The sequence below is a fragment of the Bombus vancouverensis genome, chromosome 4, assembly GCF_051014615.1.
Source record: "Bombus vancouverensis nearcticus chromosome 4, iyBomVanc1_principal, whole genome shotgun sequence".
Lineage (NCBI taxonomy): Eukaryota > Metazoa > Arthropoda > Insecta > Hymenoptera > Apidae > Bombus > Bombus vancouverensis.
In genome coordinates this window covers 1,138,982-1,161,104 of record NC_134914.1, presented here as the reverse complement: position 1 = coordinate 1,161,104, position 22,123 = coordinate 1,138,982, and the positions used below count along the sequence as shown (strand labels likewise).

At 35.6% G+C, this 22,123-nt stretch overlaps 2 protein-coding genes across 4 annotated transcripts in view; one reads left to right on the top strand and one right to left on the bottom strand.

The window, feature by feature from the left end:
* The first annotated feature begins 151 nt into the window (after nt 1-151).
* Nucleotides 152-1,955, top strand: Elp6 (Elongator complex protein 6). 2 transcript variants are annotated; one of them, XR_004465004.2, is made up of 3 exons: nt 152-531; nt 610-1,517; nt 1,616-1,955. XR_004465004.2 is itself a non-coding variant. In XM_076617593.1 (2 exons), exon 2 carries the CDS (start codon nt 663-665, stop codon nt 1,440-1,442), a length of 780 nt encoding a protein of 259 aa, XP_076473708.1. In that variant the 5' UTR covers nt 152-531; nt 610-662; the 3' UTR covers nt 1,443-1,529. The 2 variants fall into 2 exon arrangements, 1 of the variants encoding a protein (XP_076473708.1); XM_076617593.1 differs by lacking the exon at nt 1,616-1,955 and having other exon boundaries at nt 610-1,529.
* Nucleotides 1,956-2,082: 127 nt separating this feature from the next.
* Nucleotides 2,083-22,123, bottom strand: part of LOC117161355 (Cysteine string protein) — a 37,941-nt gene continuing 17,900 nt past the window's right edge. For both annotated transcript variants that reach the window (XM_033342811.2, XM_033342810.2), the window contains 2 exons: nt 19,200-19,377; nt 2,083-4,887 (listed from right to left, as the gene is read on the bottom strand). In XM_033342811.2, coding sequence (XP_033198702.1) covers nt 4,820-4,887; nt 19,200-19,377 — 246 coding nt within the window. In that variant the 3' untranslated portion in view covers nt 2,083-4,819. The remainder of the gene's footprint in view (nt 4,888-19,199; nt 19,378-22,123) is intronic.

Genomic DNA, 22,123 nt, shown 5'->3' with positions numbered 1-22,123 from the left:
AATATTATTAACTGCTATTAGTTAATTTGTAATTTATATGTACATTAATTCTAATATTAAATCACTAAAATTACAGTATGTTAAATATTAAAATTTATTTTTTGTATATTAATTCAATATAATGTATCAAAACTTCTTTAAAAACTCGCGCCGTTGGTCGTAACAAATCGATACCTAATCAGTTAGATCCCAGTTGACTCCAGTACCAATCGTGCTGAACAACACGGCAACGCCGATCTGTTTTGCTCCATTTTCAACTAGAGAGACAGCCGATCCTAGAGTCGGCTGTGGTTAGATCTCAAACTTAATTCAGCTCAATCTAACCTTAAATTCCTACTTCGTGCTGAAGGCTAGTCAGAAACATGTGCTTCATATTATTATAGAGTATTTCAATCTAATAAGATATGAAATTTATATTCTGATTTTATTACGCTATATATAAGAAATTACTAATTACTGAGTAAATTGGAATGCAATATTTATCGTATTCGACGGTGTTTAAATGTTACAGGCCTAACCAATAATTGTAATGTATGTCTGAAATCTGAAATGAAATATAATTGAAACTAATTTGGTCTGAAGATATAATAACATCAATTTGTTTTGTAGTTAATTTGTAAATCATTTGGAAATAGAATATTCTGTTATATTTGATATGAATTATGGCTAATATAATGGATTCAATATCGAACATACTTGGCATTGATAAAGTAAATATGGATGGAAAATTAATTTGCATAGAAGAACAACATGATAGCAATGCAAGCTTTTTATTGAGTTGTGTTATATTTAATGCATTAAAAAAGAATTATCGAATATGTTTTATATTATTTCATAATACAATGAATCATTATCATAATATGGGTGTGAAATTTGGTTATAATCTTATGTTATTGAAAGAAAAACATAAAGTTACAGTTATAGAACCAATGAAGTTTATTGTATCTAATATGGAATATACATGTGAACAAACAGCAAACAATATTATTCATGATATATTTTTAACTATTAAAAATGAGTATGACAAAATAGTACAAAACAATGAACCTGTTACTATTATAATTGATGATTTTAGTCATATTTATAATCTTGGATGTAATTTGAGAGAATCTACATATTATGTAAGATATTTAAGATCACTTGTTGAATATTACAACAAATCTCAACTTTGTATTATAACACACACCTATAAAGATGAGCCAAAAAATTCTGTTTCTAATATATTTGCATATGGTCTTAAACACATGGCGGATTTATTTGTTAAAATTGAGCCTCTGGAAACAGGATATTCTAGTGATGTATCTGGAAATATAACAATTAATTGGAAAATGGATGATATTAGAACAAAATATAATTGGTCTGAAGTAGCAAGATATATATATAAGTTATCAGATCGTCAAGTACAAATTTACACACCTGGTGCATCAGCTTTATTAGCATAAAGCAAGTTTTCTGGAAACTTATTTATAGTTCTATATGATATGCATATATACAGAAAAATAGTAATAAAGCATTTTGTAAGTTTGCTATGTATTTGTTTTACTTCTATATTACTAAAAGAGATGATAGTACATATCTACTATCACTAAATTCTTAATCATTCATATTTTTTTAGATTCAATAAATGGTACATAATTCTGAATTTTATTATAACTTTTTAAATTATAATTTCGTAATTTATAGTTACAAAATTGATCTTTGTGGTTTGTTTTAATTTATTAAAATAATTAGGAAAATGGCAATAGCAACAATAAAAATATCATATTTAAAAAATTGGAATGGAAATAGATGTAATTTTTAATAATGGATAAGTCCTCTATCATAATTATTTGCAATTTGCAATTTGTGTATCATATTGTATCTTATAACATGCAACATGTCATCTGTACTTACATTATATACAATACTTGTATGTATGCAGTACAATATAAAATATATATTAATTTGTAGCAGAATTTATTTCATTTAATTTATAGGATAAATACATCAGTAAGGAACAATTGAAAAAAAGATAGCATAAAAGAATAATTTAATACCTCTTTTTTTTAATTTTCTATAAATTAAGTTCTGTCTCCCGATTGTGATAGATTTAAATATAAATATTAAGGATTGATATCTATTGGATATTATCCAAGTTATAAATAAATGTATATGAACATATGCACAAATAACAGATTATATTCGCACAAAATTTATTCTACAACTTCTTCAACAATAAATTATATGTATATATGTATGCATGCATATACCTATGCACAGAATTTCATTATGATTTAATATATATCCATTCACTGCTATTATTGATACAATAAAGTTTAGGAAAAAGTATACAATGCAATTACATATGTTCAGAATTAGTTCAATTCTGAAATAAACAGTCCACTCTGTATACATACACATATATATGTGCATACGTACAAACATATTACAGATGATGTTTTATACTACACATACATAATACATACAGATGTAGACGTTTAAAACAAGTCATCAAAATAATTTAAACATTTATGGAGATAGTAAAAGAAATGGTAAATAAAAATTGTTTGATATGGAATATGATGCCAAGACAAATATAATTACTCGTTATAAGATTTGAATTAAGAGTACAAAAAATTGATACTTCATAATTCATAATTAATACACTTTTTACTAGACCCTTTAATTGATTGAATTAAAATATTAAATGCATAAACGTTATTATTACACAATTATATGATTTGAAATGATAATTGTGGTCTATGGCTACATACAGTATAAATGTGAAAACGTGGTATTTTATTACAAGATTATGGTAGGCTTGAATTGCTTTTGACTTAATAATTTACTAATAATAAAACACATTACCAATTTGGTTCTAAGCTCCATATCAAACAACTTTAATGATGAGGTATATATCCCATTTTCGAAAGCTAAACATTTTGGTGATCTGTTTTAGCTACATTAACTGCATGACACAAGTTTTATAATTCCCTACTTCATAATACATTGCATAAATATTTACAGATATAATAATATGATTCTTTGAATAGCAGAGCAAAATGATATTATAATACTCTTAATTTTAATTACAAATAAACTAAATTGTGACATTTGTTGCAATTTGCTATTGGTTACCATTAGGGTGTTGTAAAATTAATGCAATTTGTATATAATTGTACAATTATACATATCGATAAAAAATAATTTTTTAGTTAATAAATTGTTCAGAAATACATTACCATCTGTGATAAGTACGTCATTTTTTCACGCTTAATGGTAAATATTAACAGTTTTTACATAGAAAAATCGTTAAAAAATACAATTAACATACAGTTTCTATTTTACATTTATAAAATAAGAATTAGGAGGTTAAATACATTAAATGCGGAAACGAATTATTCTATAAAAGCTAAAATGAGTTTTTATATAATAGTACTATTATTTTTACGTTGTATGGAATAGTTTATACATGACAACAAGATAGTAAAAGTTACTAAGATATCCATTTATATTTTATGTGAATACGTCATAACAATAACAACACATAAAATGCGTATATATATATTTAATACATTTTAGTATATTAATATACATAATATCAATGTTAATATATTATTGAATACTATTTGTTTTCATTTAATTTTATATATTCATTTTTGTATGAATGAAAAAAAATTTTTTCTCTGTTTTAAGAAGTAAAAATTATGAAATATGTTTTGAACTCATTATAAATCCAAATTTGTTGCGTATTTTATTATGAAGTTTTAATATTGAAATTTATTTTAATACCTTTTGTTGTAAATCATCCTACTCAAGTGCGTTTACTTAATAAAAGCATGAAACTCTTATATAAGGTCTTTAATCAATTATGAAACTGATATTGAATTTGTAAATTTGTTTGCCACTAAGCGATTAAAATAACATTGTGCATTAATTTCACATCATCCTAATAAAGACTGGAAGTTCCACTTTGTAATGAATCCATTCTCGGTATGTACATTGTTGTGTTTCGCAGGATATGATTACTATTAAAAATAAATATTTTGAAGAAGCAGCTGGATTAATGTATAACTTATTGTCATACTAATTACAATATATAATAATATAATCAATTAACAAAGAAAAGTTTCCTATTAACTTCAAGCCATTTTTATTCACGCGTACATGTACCATTGTTTACGTATTTCATGCAATAACAAAATGTGATTTTTATCATTAAATATTGATTTCAATTTTGAGAATAATTGAGAATTTGCGAATTAAATATTTATATATCGAGATCCTTATTCGCCACTCTTTGTTTTGCCTATTTGTAAAAACGGGGTGGATTTGCATATGAATATTAATATCACTTTTCATATCCTATATACTTTACTAAGTCTTTGTTAAATCTGTCTTAATTTGCTAAATTTAAAAATTGAGAAGAAATTAGTAACTTTTGTTTCTAATATTTATGTCATTTCATTTTTTTAATTGTACTGACTTTTTTTTTCTTCTAAATTATAGACAAATATATCATTGATTAAATTATTTGGAGATGTCAAGAAGAATTAAACTATATATCACTTTATTATCATGTCAATATTAAATCATTCAATAGATATAAACCTAAATATTTGATTATGCGATAATAAAAAACTTTTAAAATGCATACATTCTTCTGTAACTTAATTATTTGGCGATATAATTAACTTAATAGTTAATTTCTTACAAAAAGCATTTCCAATAATCTTTTGATGTCTTGCATACTACTCACAGATCAAAAATCCACCCCGTAAAAGTTATGTAACAAATATTCCAACGCTTATACGTTTACCGTATTTTTATCGTTTGGTGACTACCACTTTGTTGCAGTCGTGCTAGTTGTACCAACGTTTGCTCCAACGAAGGGATTTGTAGAGGCAGCTATATCCAACAAATAAATATTATAGTAATTAAACAACGTTTAAGAAAGATAAAAACGTAATTGCTCATACATTTATATAAAGATTCATCTACTAATATTTCAAATAAGAATGACAATGAAATGACAATGATGATAATGAATGACATATTTGAAGTACTTTTAATACCAAAATATTGTATCATATAATATTTCGTTGCACTCTGTGCTTAAATATCAATAAAGACTTATTTTTCAAGCTGTAAACAATTTAATTTTCATTAAAAATTCCTGACACACGCAATCTGCCCTGCGTCATCGTACAGATTCTGCCGAGCGCCAGAGGGTCAATCGTCCAGTAGGGCCCCTCAACTAAAGAACTTTCGAGACTACGAAAGTAGTCATATCATTTTAGATATACGATTAATCATATTCAAATTACTATAAATGTAATACAGTATATAAAGGAACGTATTATAATAAAAGAACTTTCTATTCTACGAAGTAATATTTATGCAATTTGTTATTTACCAAAAGCTTACATTGTACAGGAGATTCTACGATATTCAGCTCTGCATGATAATTTTTTAAAATCGTAGATAAATCGCTGCATTACGATCGATCTCCCTACTTACCAACATTCGCAAGGATTAGCTGTATAAGTCAAGACTTCTGTAGAACAGCTGACGAAAATCTTCTTCTCACTTGCATTTAATATTCCTTATTTTGATTTCTGCATTCAATAAGCCTGGTAGAAGCATTTGACGTAGCATATTCTATACATACTTGCCTTCTTGCCGAAAATCACAAGAAATCAAGTTAGTGATAATGACTTTTTTTGTGTAATACGTCTTCGATAATACGATTCTGAATTATAGTGTAAAATTCGATTGCTTTTGTAACTTGAGAAATAAGTCTCAATCGACATATTTGCATATCACTTTTCGTGTTTGTTTTGGTGTATATAACATTTAACAAGGAGAAATAATAATGCACCATAACAAATAAAAAACAATATATTTAAATTAAACACCGATAGCAAAAAACAAAAGATTAGGTATTCTCTCTTTTTAATGACGAATAATTTTATTCCTTAACAAATAAGGATTAACACTTGGATAATAGGATAATAAAAGAGAAATATTTAACATTGTGCAGCTATATAATTATTTATATTAAATTGGCATATCTATTCAGTAAAGGAAAGAGTCCTACAGCAACTATTTACATCAAATTATTCTTAAATTTACAATTACTTTTTAATATATGTATATATATATGTATATAGGCACACACATATGTATATACATACAATTCTACACTTTTACTTAGCTTTATACTATTAATACTTACTTAAAATGCACATGCTTGCGTCAAATATTAATATTAGGCGTAGAAAAAGTTTTGTGCTGTTGATTATACATCTCATTGGTACCAAAATTACTAAACATTTTTTCATGAATTGCTTTTTGTCATTTTTATGGTATTGTTAAAAAACATGTAAATACAATTACTGCAAACAACATGTTTAATAGACATTGCATTATTTTTATATTGTGACTGTTAAAGCGATTTGTTTTGCCTTCGGTAATAAGGTCTTAACATTTGCTAGATCTAAACAAAGAATATCGATTTAATCTAACTCTTTCCATTCCAGGTAATATTAGCTTTAGCTGTTATCCACGAAATAGCTTGTGATTACTAATGCCGAATTTAATAATCGTCGTTTAAAATCGACTTCTACGGATATAAAAGTGTTGAGTGTAGTTATTTAAATATTTAAGCATTTTTGGGTAGATACAGATTCAAAAACAGTCTATTATAATATTTATGAAAAAAGCACAAAATTATTTTCTGCACTTAATAACTACAATGATATAAATAAAATAAAATATCTTAAAATTAAGAAAATATTTACCGGAATAAAGGATAATATAACTATATCATTTATTGCTACATAAGAATACATGATACGTCCTGTGCAAGCATATACCTTGGTGTCATTGCTTAATGTTTAAAATACCGTAAAACTGAAGTTGGTAATACTGACACAAAGAATGTGGGAACAAGAGCCCAATAGTTCATTGCATCAATTTGATGATTCAAAGAATAATACGTAGCAATTCGTTGAACAAAAATATGGATGAAATTGTATTAACGCCGATTTTTATATATGTTGTAGACATCGACATTTTGAATAGCTATTTCCTATATATATAACGAGTGACTTAGTTTTTTTATTATTTAGTTGAATGTTGCCTTTAACACTAAACCTACCGAGACTTCTTGTATACCTATATTGTATATGAAATAAATATACGATATATACGAAATATATATTGTACACATATTTTAAGAAAAATTGTATAGTTTGATGGCGATATGATAATGTTTAAATATGTGAAAGTTGTACAAAAGTTTAAAAACGGTTAAATTGACCGATAGTGGTAGGTTTAGTGTTAAGATCGCTGATCATCGTTTATAAATAGAAGATAAGTGGCAACCAATACTGACGCATACGCTGCCATAGGCACATAACTATAGGCAGAAATACATTGTAGTGGTCCAGATAGTTCTTTGCGAATATCTCGGAAATCAGGCGAATCCACCCGTTATATATATAGGAAAAAGTTGTTCAAAATACTGGCTTCTACAAGCCTAAAAATTCTACCTAAAAATCATTGAAATCGGAAGGTAGGCAACGTTTTTACAGTTTCATGGAGATATGTATTGAGATAAATTTCTTTCAAATTCGTACAATATTGCAGTATTCAAATAACTTTTAAAAACTATTTTGTTAGTAACTAAATGGAAATACTATCCACCACTACAAATTTTAGAAATGTTAATATGTACATTCAAAGCTTATTTTATTTAAAGAAAATCTTTTTTATTTTTTTAATTCGCAGAAAAGTAAGAATAGTAATGACTTTTGGTCTTACAATAAATTTTGTTTCAAAATTAGTGCATTAAATTAAAAAAGAGCCACAATAGTGAAGAATAAAAATTTTAAAATTTGATATTTTTAGCTGATACATTTAAATTTATTTAATACATTGGTAAGGCTTTATTATTATAATAAGGCCTCAAAGAACACAGTTTGTATCAAGCCAAACGTGCAAGCCCAAGATAGACACATCTAAGTATATACAATTTAGAGTACAATTGATGTGTTCCAAACAAACAAAATATAGTTGACGTATTTTCTACTGTTAACTTTTTCCACTGTTTTTATCTTACACACTTATATACAGATAGTAACTACTAATACAAATAATATCTAAGTTAGTTACTATAAATAAAAATGTGTGCAAATAAAATCAGGTGAAAATTGGTCTAAGACATTTGAGTACATATATTAATTCCAAGTATCGCCATAGACTATCTGTTTATTATTGGAGTTCTTGGCTGAATGAAATATGATCTTGTCTGGAGGTTTATATACATTTGTTTAAATGTTTAATTTTTATTGAAGATTAAAATGAAGCTAAAACAACACAGATTTTTTGTATAAAATCCGTTGTCGAATATGGTACAATTTCCATTCACGCAGCCGCGTCTGCAAAGTTGTAAAGAATCATAAAATGGTAATGCATGGCCCTGTGTCCCAAACGTCCTGTAGGGCCACGGCCCAGAGGACAATGGCAGGATGAACGCTTCTGAGCTGCGCCCGGCGGTAGCCCCTCCATAGGGCCCAGGACCTTATGATATAAACCTACTCAAAATCCGCATTCGACACATTCTATTGGAAGATTCTGAACCGTTGACGTTCTGTTATAACATACTGGACAGTTACTCCGTTGGATTTGTGTAACAAATTTTTACATAGAATATCATATCTAAAGTTCGAATTTCTCACCTTATCTGCGAAACGTTCAACCTACCGCGAAATAATTTAAACGACGTGAGGAGACAACCGGTGATTTGTTAATTTCACGATTCCCTGTGTCTTCTACGTGACAATCGCCGTGGCGCTGAAGTTCGATTTCATGCGATTCACTTACTTTTTGCAATTATCAATTATCTCATATTGTTTCTTCGCGTTACTAAATACTAATTAATTCCGTGTTAAAAACTAATTAATTGCATCTAACAATCAGATAAGAGCGTTTATTATACTTTTATACGCTACAAAAATTTTTGCTATTTGATTCTTCAGTTCGCCCTTAAAGTTAATATGATTTCAAATGAAGATTATGCGTCAAGCAGTTCAACTGACGATACATTTTTACCAATCCTTCCAAAGGATGTCGAGTGCTGTCAGATAGAAAGGACAGTTCCTCGAGATGTTTATCTGATATGATAATAGCATCTTCAGTACGTCGCCGCCGAATTGAATCGGATAGTGAGGTTGAAGATGTCGGTAATGATGAAAATAGTACACAAGAAGAGGAGTGTGATACAAATTGGCATATTCCTTTGGCCAGTCAAGCGAAGATCACATTTTCGAATTTACAGGAAATTAATACACATCACTCTGAAATTTTTTATTATACTGAACCACATAGTTTTTATCTTTTTTCTGTTACGGATGAAATATTCTAAATTACTGCGAATCAAACGAATATATATGCTGCGCAAATAATATCAGAACAGCGATCGAATCGTCTCGATAAATGGGTTGAAACAAATCCTAATGAAATAAAACGGTTTTTTGGCCTAATTATATATATATGGATGGGACTAGTGTGATAAAATTCATTTGCGTAATTATTATATATATGTAGCGGCACATGAGTTATAGGACAATTCGAATCGAGAGTGACTCATGTTGTTGTTTTGCCTCGGAGCATTGACAGTTTCGATGTACGAGATGTAAAAGTAAACAAATTCCGGGCAAAACAATATCGCCGCTACATGCAACTGTCAACGGGAGTCGAATTCAAACTTTCCAGTACTTTCCTGACCAGAAGATCCAACAGAAGTAGTGTCTCAAAAATTAAGGTTTGGAGAAGTTACTGCTCGCGAAAATAAAAAAGATATAACAGTATTTAAAATGGAAGGACAAGAGACTGTATCGATGCTTTGTACGAGACATTCAGCAGAAATGATTACTGTACATAAGAAATTCTATTCGTATGAAAAAGCAAAAATAGTTGTGGAATACAATCTAGAAAAATCACCAGTCGATTTATCTGACCAAATGATAGCATGTAGTTCACCACTGCGTAAAACTTTAAAGTGGTATAAGAAATTAGTAATAAATATTAAATACATGTATGGTAAATGCAATGGTATTATTCAAACAGATAGCTCGCAAAAATATTCGAAATCCCGATTTCAGAATGAAAGTAATAATGTATTTAACAAAATGTCATGATAATGAAAGTGAGGTTTCCATTTCTCCACGTGAAAGCTTGTTGAGAAAACCACGTCATGAATTAAAAGCAATGCCGGGAGAGGTTAGAACTGTGAGACGATTTTGCAAAATATTTTATCAAAAAAACTCAATTCATCTAGAGAAGACTGCAAAAGACTGTAGTAAAAAAGGTCCTGACATATTGTGAAGATCATCTCGCTGTTGAGTGCCGAAGCGTGCAGACATGTCTCTAGTGCCCAGTGAAGTCCGAAAACAACACCTGTCGCCCAACCATCGAAAGTGAACACACCCAAGTGTTTCCTACCCTTTAGGGAGAAGAAAATTCCACGCACCTAACCCCAACCCGAATGCTAGCCTCATAGCCTCACGACTAGTTATTCATTTCGAATTAACTAGCTCGATGATGGCCCAGCAATCGCGACCAGGCTCTCCGGAGCAGACTCGCAACTACCCCGCGCTACCTCCCCCGTGGCAGAAGTGTAGCAGAACTCTCCGCACCAACGAAGCTAATATTACAAAGAAACGGAAAATAGAAACAGCAAAACTATACACAATCGACACCCGGAACGAACAATCAACGATACAAATAAACACCCACAACAGGTTCGCCGTACTGCAATCCACTAACGACGCCATGGAAATCGCAGACCCGCCGCCAAACCAACAATCACAGAGAATCCCTCCTCCCCCACCAATATTTGTGGATGACGTCATCGACATACAGACAATGATCAAGTCCTTAGAGAGAGATATCTCCAAGGACGACTACAACCTGAAGATTAACAACAACAAAGCAAAAATTCTGCCGACAACCCCTGACGCATACAGAAAAATCACCAAACTGCTTAAGACATTGAACGCCAACTTTCACACGTACCAACTCAAACAAGAAAGACCTTTCCGAATGGTTCTATGCAACATCCACCACTCAGCGGACATAGACGAACTCAAATACGAACTCTCAAAACTCGGCCACGAAGTCATCAACGTAAGTAATATAAGGCATAGAGTCTCGAAAGACGCGTTATCCTTATTCTTCATAGACATAAAACAAAAGCCTAACAATCAGGAAATTTACAATATCAGTCGCCTAATGAACGCAATAGTAAAATTCGAAACACTGCTTGTGAAAAAAGAAATAGTGCAATGCAAAAGGTGTCAAAGGTACGGTCACACGTAGAAATACTGCAACCATACCTTCCGCTGCGTTAAATGCGCAGGCACTCACTCCACTGACCAGTGCACCAAATCACCGGAAACCCCAGCGAAATGCATCCACTGCCAAGGGGACCACCCTGCCAACTACAAAGGCTGCCCAGCATGTAAAACACTATACACGAACAGGTACCCTAAGCTCAGAGCAAAAGAGGTATCCAACCAAACACCCAGCCCGCTGAAATTCACGACTACCCCAACCCCCTTAACCAACCAAACACCCAGTCCTACCAAATTCATCTCCACCTCAACCTCCTATGCCCAAGCAGTACAAGGCATCCAAAATAACCCGAACAGCCAAAGGAACCTTCCCCAAAACAGTGTCCCCAACCCACCTAACACAGACAACTCCTCAAGGCTTGAAAAGCTAATAGACAAACAATCAGAGCAAATAAATCACTTGTTATCGCTATTAACATTCATCGTGGAAAAATTAGCACGCCCCGACTCAAAATAAAACCAAGGCGCATAGCTCTTTGGAACGCCAACGGTCTAGCGCAACACAAATAGCGCAAGCTTAAAAAGATCCTACCCCACCCCTACTACTCCATTCTAAAATCCTACCTAACCAATAGACAATTCATGGTTAAATGCCTAGACGCCACTTCCGCAACATTCCCAATAGAATCCGGCATACCCCAAAGTAGTGTCCTCGGACCCCTATTGTACTCCATCTACACTGCCGACTTACCTATATCAAACGAGATAACAATAGTGACATTTGCAGACGACACAGCGCTATTAGCTACCCACGCAGACCCGGTAATTGCCTAATCCACTCTCCAGCGAATTCTCGACTCCATGAAAAAGTGGTTTCATAAATGGGGCTTCAAAATTAACGAAAAAAATCCTCACACGTAACCTTCACGCTCCGAAAACAAACCTGCCGCCAGATCACCATCAACACAACAATTCCTAGCAAGGACTCAGTCAGATACCTGGGCATGACACTGGACAAGAGACTAACGTGGAAAAAACACATCTCAGATAAAACGAAGCAACTAAAGGACAAACTAAAAAAATTCTATTGGCTCACGGGCCGACGCTCCAAACTAAACGTACAGAATAAAATTACCCTGTATAAGACCGTAATAAAACCTGTCTGGACCTACGGAATCCAACTATGGGGAACAGCAAGTAACTCCAACATTGAAATACTTCAACGCTTCCAATCGAAAACGCTAAGATCCCTAATAGACGCACCTTGATATGTTTCCAACGAAACAATACATCGCAACCTCAAGATACCCACAGTCAAAGAGGAAATAGCAAAATATAGCGACAGATATAGCAAAAGAGTCAACAAACACCGAAACCCCCTAATCACTGGACTACTTGATACGACGGACCAGATTCGCAGGCCGAAGAGGCACTACCCGCTAGACCTAAACGCTAGATTCAATTAGTTATCTAAATCAAATAATATTCACTTATTTATAATACTTACTTATAAATTATACTTATCTATAATAAGTATTAACTTATAATAAATAATCAGCCATGTCACTGCGCCACGCCAGAAAAATTACTGAAAATTCTTAACGCAAGAATTGATTGTAATTTTAACAAATAAATAAAAAAAAAAAACCTTTTAAACATTCTTTCAGATTTTACAAGCCGGAATTTAAAGTATACGGTGTACAATTTCAATTATTAGTTTCAGTTTTAACTTAATGCTTCTCCAATGTTTGATTACTGATGGTGGAAATTTGACAACACATATTGAAAAGTTAGAGGTTCTATTCATAACGGGTAACTGCACGCGGTTCTTATAGCCTAGTGGTTAGGATAAGTGGTTTCGTATATTGGTTTACCGGGTTTAGGGATGAGGGTAATCAGTGCTTTATTGCTTATTAGGTCGTGCCCTGCTGCTTTCTTGGGATTTAGGCGACTGATTGTTTCTATAGTCTCTGCAGAAGTGAAGGGTTCAATAGGAGGGGACATTTGGAAGGGGGTGTGCAAGTATTCAGTAACATCCGCGGCAGCTTTGGAGGAATGGGATTTGAATACTTTAGACAAGTATTTAGCAAACAGGTCGGCTTTTTCTATAGGGCTTCGCGCCCATCCACCTTGCGGACGGCGGATTGGTGGGATTACTTGTGGGGGGCATGTGAGTTTCCTGGAGGCCTTCCATAGTGAGTAGTTGGAGTCGGCTGTGGGGGATAAACTGGCGAGGTATTTTTGGAAACAGTCGTTTTTATAATTTTTTATGGTTTTGGATAGCTTTCTAGTTGCGTTGTTTAGTTTGCGTTTGTCATCCGGTGTTCTATGGGTCTGCCATACTCTTCTTAGTCTACGTTTTTCTGCTATTTTTTTTAGTATGTATTGGGGATATTCTTGTTTGCTGATAGACGTCTTTGTTGGAGAGGCGGATGGCGTTTATTATGCTCGTGTTTAAGTATTCCGTGGCTGCTTCGATTTCTTCCTTAGTCTTTAGTGAAGTTAAGGCTGAAGTTGAGTGTGTAAAGACTTCTCTAAGAGCTGCCAGTTGGTGTGTTGGTTGTGAATGGAGCCATTAGGTGTATTTTCGATAATTGTTGAACTGACTGTTGCTATCACGGGGGAATGATCGGAGGAGAAATCAGCTGAGGAGTTGATTTGGACGTGTCTTGATGAGATATCTTTAGTTACGAAGAAGTCGAGAAGGTCGGGTATTTTGTTGGTGTCACTGGGCCAGTATATGGGTTCGTATGTGGTGAGGTAGTTGAGGTTGTTGGTTATTATGCTGTTTAAGAGGCTTTTGCCTCTTGCTGTAACCAGTCTGCTGCCCCATTGGGTGTGCTTGGCGTTATAGTCTCCTCCAGCTATAAATCTATTGCCCAGGGTGTCCAGGAAGTTATCAAAGTCTTCTTTGGCGATGGAGTGTCTAGGAGGGCAGTATACTGCTGAAGTGGCGATTGTGCCATGACAGTCTTCTATTGCTACGTTTGTTGCTTGGAGGTAGTCTTTCTGGAATGATGGAAGTTCGTAGTGCTTAATACTTGTTTTGATTATGATTCCGGTGCCACCGTGGGCCTTTTTCCTGGGGTGTTGGGTATGGTAGAATTTGTAACCATTTATTTTCAGATAGTTTTCGTCGGTGAAGTGGGTTTCCGATACGAGCATTACGTCGATTTGCTGGTGTTTTAGGAAGAGTTCTAGTTCAAGTTTGTGTTGCGCTAGACCGTTGGCGTTCCAAAGAGCTATGCGCCTTGGTTTTATTTTGAGTCGGGGCGTGCTAATTTTTCCACGATGAGTGTTAGTAGCGATAGCAAGTGATTTATTTGCTCTGATTGTTTCTCTATTAGCTTTTCAAGCCTTGAGGAGTTGTCTGTGTTAGGTGGGTTGGGGACACTGTTTTGGGGAAGGTTCCTTTGGCTGTTCGGGTTATTTTGGATGCCTTGTACTGCTTGGGCATAGGAGGTTGAGGTGGAGATGAATTTGGTAGGACTGGGTGTTTGGTTGGTTAAGGGGGTTGGGGTAGTCGTGAATTTCGGCGGGCTGGGTGTTTGGTTGGATACCTCTTTTGCTCTGAGCTTAGGGTACCTGTTCGTGTATAGTGTTTTATATGCTGGGCAGCCTTTGTAGTTGGCAGGGTGGTCCCCTTGGCAGTGGATGCATTTCGCTGGGGTTTCCGGTGATTTGGCGCACTGGTCAGTGGAGTGAGTGCCTGCGCATTTAACGCAGCGGAAGGTATGGTTGTAGTATTTCTGCGTGTGACCGTACCTTTGGCACCTTTTGCATTGCACTATTTCTTTTTTCACAAGCGGTGGTTCGAATTTTACTATTGCGTTCATTAGGCGACTGATGTTGTAAATTTCCTTATTGTTAGGCTTTTGTTTTATGTCTATGAAAAATAAGGATAACGGGTCTTTCGAGACTCTATGCCTTATATTACTTACGTTGATGACTTCGTGGCCGAGTTTTGAGACTTCGTATTTGAGTTCGTCTATGTCTGCTGAGTGGTGGATGTTGCGTAGGACCACTCGGAAAGGTCTTTCTTGTTTGAGTTGGTACGTGTGAAAGTTGGCGTTCAATGTCTTAAGCAGTTTGGTGATTTTTCTGTATGCGTCAGGGGTTGTCGGCAGAATTTTTACTTTGTTGTTGTTAATCTTCAGGTTGTAGTCGTCCTTGGAGATATCTCTCTCTAAGGACTTGATCATTGTTTGTATGTCGATGACATCATCCACAAATATTGGTGCTGGGCCATCATCGAGCTAGTCAATTCAAAATGAATAACTAGTCGTGAGGCTATGAGGCTAGTATTCGGGTTGGGGTTAGGTGCGTGGGATTTTCTTCTCCCTAAAGGGTAGGAAACACTTGGCTGTGTTCACTTTCGATGGTTGGGCGACACGTGTTGTTTTCGGACTTCACTGGGTATGTTTAAAAGGACGAGGAAGTTCAAAGGAGAAGGAAATATAATGCACTATGAAGTAAACATTTTATAAATTCATGGAAGCTCAACAGTTAATAATAATTATACATGATGTGGATCTGTATTAACCTCCTAGGCACTATGCGCCATTATAGTGGCTTTCGCGGATGCATCTTATATTACGACGCACTACTACAGTGGTTCTTATAGACTTATGCGCTCACGGCTTAAGCTAAATGATTTTTTTCAGTTGTCTTGCTTCACACTTTTTTGTCCTCGTAACGTTTTACAACAGTGCTAACAATATACAGACAGAATGTATAGTCTTTGTTTTTCACATAACACAAACAAGGTAAATTAAATACCTTGGAATCCACTTAGACACACAACTTACATAGAAGCAACATATGAAATCAATTATAGACAAAATACGGATAAAAAGAAGACAGATGTATTGACTAACTAGTCGGAACTCTAAACTTAGCATGGAAAATAAACTAAAAATCTACAAAACGATAATAAAACCAATTTGAATGTACGGAATGTACGAGGGACGGCAACAATGAGCTACATAAATAAACCAGAGTCCCTACAATCGAAGATGCTCGGAACTCTAATCGACGCCCCATGGTATGTCAGAAACGAGGATATACGCAGACCTAAAAATACCAATGGTAAAAAAAAAAAGAAGTTGGCAGATACGCAAAAAAAATACAAGGAAAGAACGACAACACATCCAAACCAGCTGGCTGCTGAAGCGAGCAAAACTCTCATAAAAAGAAGACTAAAGAGAAAACAACCCACTGATCTCATTAAAAAAATAAAATAGAGAAACTCAAAGATGGTATCCCGCCGGGGGTAGCCATCCACATGTAATTTAGCAATAAAGCTAGAAAAATTTACCAAATGTCCAACTGGACAAATTGTAAAGTACAAATTAAATAATAAGAATTTATATTTTATTTTATATTATTTTAGAATTTTATTTTATTTTATTTTAGAAATAATAAGAATGCGTAATTCGCGTCAAACTCTGCCGTACAGAGAAACAGCCCGCGCAAAATTCAGCCGTACCTAAGAGGTTAATGAGCTCTACAAGTAAAAACATAGCTGCGAGAGGTTTACTTTCCTAACACGGCACTTGCTATAGTTCTGTTTCTAGGTTTTTGAAGTAGTCATTGCGAAAAGATCGTAAACGAAGCCGTGTTGAGGGTAAAAGCATAAAATTCTTTGGTATTCCGCAAGGTGAAACAAAGTATGTACGTATAACAATTATATGCACGCGGCTTTCGTACTTGGAAGAATTTTGTACACCAATTTTTAAATTTAATGCTGTTCTTAAATCATTAAATATTGTAGCGGGCAGAGTTGTCATAGTTTCTAGGAACGCATTCCATCATGGGGGATATTTGTTCGTGCACGCGTGTTTACTCTGGAGAGAGACACATCGCTATGTCCAAAGGCAAAGACAAATACATACACATTACTGAAAATTCTCAACGCAAGAATTGATTTTAATTTTAATAAATAATAATAAAAAAAAAGAAAAAAATACATACACAATACACACACTTCTGAATCAAGGCAGAAAGATGGTCGTCACGGATACGATTACGGGCCTTAATCAGAGAAATACACGAAGAACGTAAATGGCCACTATTCGCAACGTACGAGTAAGTTACACTGCGATTTTTCTTATATACCAAACAATAGTTGTACTGTTTACAACAAGTGTTAGTTAATAAATTATTTCGTTTTAAGTAAAAGACTAATATTTATTTCCGTAATTGAAAAAGCACTCAGAATCGCCTTATATCTATTAGATATCTACCGCGTTCACTTGCAACTCTATAACTAAAATCTTTTAACCAGAATCCAGTGATCCAACCATAGTAAGGATGAATTGCACAAGATCGCCCGATAATAAAGGATCACAATACGTTATACTATCCTAAAAAATTCCAGTCCTAACTATAAGTGTAATATTGTTTTCATACCAAAGACTAAGCAAACGGGACGTGAAAAACAGTTGTGTAAATTCTTCTGACAATTTCGCGAACCTGATGTCGCCATGCATTAGTCTCCCGGTATATGTACCCCGCAACGAACCTGTCAAGTGAATCGCGGTTACGTAGAAAGATGGAAGGCCACCTTTTTCCTTGGCGTTTCGTTAAGATCTTTTACTTGCCTATCCCTTCTGAAGTGATCTACGTTCGACGAAACAATTCCCATTGCAATTTTATTAGCGCGTGCACATCGACAAAATCCCAGCTCAAGACTTTTCTTGGCGTCTCGCTGTTATACTGCCCACACAACTACTTACACCTCGGAATAAAATGGAATCTCTTCACCAGGAAACTGATCAGTCGCGTACGTATGAGCGACATGGATTAAAAGTTGTGTTTATAGCCGCCTTGCGTCTATGAACCGCAATTAAAAAGTTATACCTTTTTTGCTGGAAAAAGTCGAGAGGCGACAATACAAGAAATATGAAAAATAATTGTGATCAGTATATAATAAGTTATATAAATATAGAATACACCAATATGATCGCCGATTTGGGTCGACGATATGGCATATGATCGAATGATAAATAATAAGAAAACATGCTTGGGCTTTAAACGCTATAATTCCTTGGCTTCCTTAAAGCTGCGTTTTCTGAGACATTATCGTAATTTCAAGACCAATCATTCGTCAACAGACGACCGTAAATGATTCTTCCAAAACAGCCAAAAACTATCACGATTAATTGTCAGACCAAAAGTCAACATTCAAAATAAAGCCTTAGAATGTTATTCGCAGGAATGAAAATTTTATAGAAATTTGTTTTTCTGTATCTATAAAATCAAATTCCTTACATAATGAATAAAAAATTTTCTTAAGATAAAGAAATTTAAATAAGCGACAGATTTACTTTTAAGATTTAGAGTTCTGATATAAATTGTATCAGTTTCGGGGTTTTATTAACGTAAAAGTTATGTTTTATGGTACTTTGGTGTATATATCACCAATTTACAAAATTTTATTAACAATTATCACGGAATACAATCCTATGTTTGTTTAAAATTGTATATGAGTCGTTTTGTGTTGGAAGAAGACTTTGTTTTATTATTCGTTCATTTTGATATTATGCAAATATTCCCCACAATTTTAATATTTCATATTAAAATATCCAGAATATAAATTTGTGTTAGCGATGAAAGATTCATAACAATATAAAAATTTTTGCAAATTGCACAGCAATTAAGTTATGAATTCAAGCAATATTTTACAAAATTAATATATTTATATTTCTGTTGCATATTCTGCGATAATACGCTTCACTAGAAGCATAGAAATAATAAGACAAAAGACAAAAGGAAAGTACTTAAATGGAGCTAAAACTGAATAAGAAAAATTGTGACCAGCTGGGTAACGTGCATTAATATTTTAAGTACTTGTAATACCAGTTGTGTAAATAACTCTTTCAGCACCCCTGTTCAAATTTGTATTCTCATCGACGGTAGTGATCGGTTGGCTCATGGCTGGTGGAGGCATGGCGAAAATGGGTTGTTGATTCGTCGAATTATTTTGCGGACCACCCTGTGGCTGTGCTGTAATCGCATCGTCATCACTCTCCTCTTCCTGTAAAACAACAATCAGTAAGAAATATTTAGTCTTCTATAGCAATCATAATTTCCACTAGTAGACCTATATACAGGTGGTCAACATAAAACATTAGAAGCCGGTTTTTCGAAAACCGTAACTGACATCGACTAATTTTCTTTTTAATTTCAATGGTACGAAAGGGTTGTGTTACGCCGGGCCTCTCTGCCTGGCCCAGGTCACATACCGCGGGCCAGACGGACACCAGATGTCCGCTTTTCCGTACGGCGTACCCTCAATATCCTTAAGCACCCGTCATAAACCCGAGTCACTTGCCTGCTAAGGTCCTTCAAAATAAACAAACATCTGTGTTCGAAGCATTTCTAAAGACTATTGTCTACCACGGCGGGACAAGGGAAAGTTGGTTTTTCTCACGCACGCTGCAACTTTCCTCCCACTAACCACTTTCTCTCGAGGGCAGTTAAGACCCTTCGTTTAACCAATTAAAAACGAAGCCTATTCCCTCACTCTCCTAAATAACATCGGCACCAACAAATCCGATGGTCCCGTGCGCTAGACACACCCATCCTTAGCTTTCCTCGGACACAGCATCGTCACTCAACTTCACTTCTTCTACATCGTTGGAAAAGTCAACTACTAAGTATACGCTAATGCCCAACGGGGCAGTTTAAGCATAACGCGAGAGTCGGTCTCGGTATTGTCGAGCATACATTTCCTCTCCTAAATCTCATAGTGCTACGTCCACTAATACACTAAATCTAATTATAAGAGCCCTGCTCTAACGCACATATCTATCTTAGCTTCGTGCGACAAGTTGTTAATTACTTATTTCTCTACGTCAGTGTAATCTAAGTGCTGGAAACATATAATTTATAATTCTGTGAATCACAGGGTTATACAACCTCAATCACCCCTATTATCTCAACGGAAATCAGGGGATCGATCAATTCGTGGTGTCGATTGTTATAATCGTAACGGGGATTTACGACCCCCGTTGACGTCTCTCCTTGCGATTACGTCTCCCCGCGATTGGTCGAAGAAACATGGTCCTTCGAGCCGGATTTCGTGTCGCCCAAAAAGTGCACTGACCAGTGACTATACAGTGTCGCGTGAAATCCAAGTTCCAACCACTTAGTCAGCTGATCAAGGGAACCGCCATCGGAGAGGAGCACCTCCGTCGCTCAGCATCTACACGAGCCAACGCCGCATCGTAACGATCATCAACCGAGTCCCAGATCAACGTCCATTTGATCAAACAAGATCGTTCCTGTTATTAAACTCACATATGGCCCAAGCTGAACTAATCAGCACGTTACGGCGGAGACGAGGCGCCGTAGCCCGTCGACTTGCAACCATAAGGCGCGAACTCGATGAATACGAAGCGTCTGGGAAGGCAAACAGAATCTTCCTAATATCTTGCCGCAGCTCGTTCGATGAAATTTGGAGGACGATACTCGCGGTTCAAGACGAGCTAGATGGGTTAGATGAGGGGGAAGCTGAGGGTTTAGATTCGTTATCGCAAGAGCATCGGGAGCTTGACGTGCGGTTCCTAGGTCTCTTTGAACAAATATCAGCAACAACCCCGTCGACAACAAAAACACGCGATTCATGCGTGAAACCCGAGCTGACGGAGAATATCGCATCGACTCGGACGCCGATCTTGTCGCATGACATGCGGACCTCATCGCGTGACACTCACAACGTGTCACTCACCCGAGACCCAACGACAACCTCGCTCACATCATCAGCATCGCAACAATCTGATTCCACGCCATCAGACGCTTTGAATCAGACAGCCGCTCAAGAGTCTCTGGATCAACAGACGGATGAAACCTTACCAGCCGACATGCCGTCTCCTACTACATTATCGCCGAAATGGAGCACACCGACGAATGGGCTGAAACAAAACACCACACTCGTCGATGTCAGTGCAGCCTACAAGGTGGACCACTTGCTCTCAACGCAACAACCCTTAGGCCTGGCCATCCATTTTCCCTGGCAGCTACGGCACCTACGGACGGCAATGACTCATACGGAGCCGAGCATCTTGGACCGAGATGCAAAATCTTCCCGCTCCAGATCCAAACCTAACCAAACGGAAGGTAAGATGTCTCTAATTCTGTCTTTCGCAGTAAACTGGACCACGCCGGTCCAACCACCAAGCATCATCAAGAAGGCGCGATACGAATGGATCAGCGGGGGGAGCCCTGTCCCCCAATCCACCGTAGACCTCCTTCACGTCTTCATTGTGCAACCACACACGGATTTCACGTGCCTTTGTGAAATCGGCGAGTTGTACAACGACACCTCCTGGGACGAGGTGTCTCACGATACTTCATGGGCCGAGCTGTTTCACGACACTTCCTGGTTCGTGAACCGCAATAGAAAGTCGCCAGACAATGCAGATGACCACAGCGATCCAGAACGCAAGGAAGACAACATATCCTCAACGCACCGGACTTTCGACCGTATCTGCGAAGTCACCCTGGCGACAACGGCCTCATCCAGACTACCACAAGTCATACGGCAACGAGCATCTTGGAACGACGTGCCACACAGCTCGTCCTACCAACGAGCCAACCCGATCAAGCAGAATAAGGACAATCAGCAATCAACAAGGAGTCGGGCGGCTGCTCCAATTAACTCCACCTTTAATGAAATTTTGATCGGTACCCTCTCAACGGGGGGAGGATGTTACGCCGGGCCTCTCTGCCTGGCCCAGGTCACATACCGCGGGCCAGACGGACACCAGATGTCCGCTTTT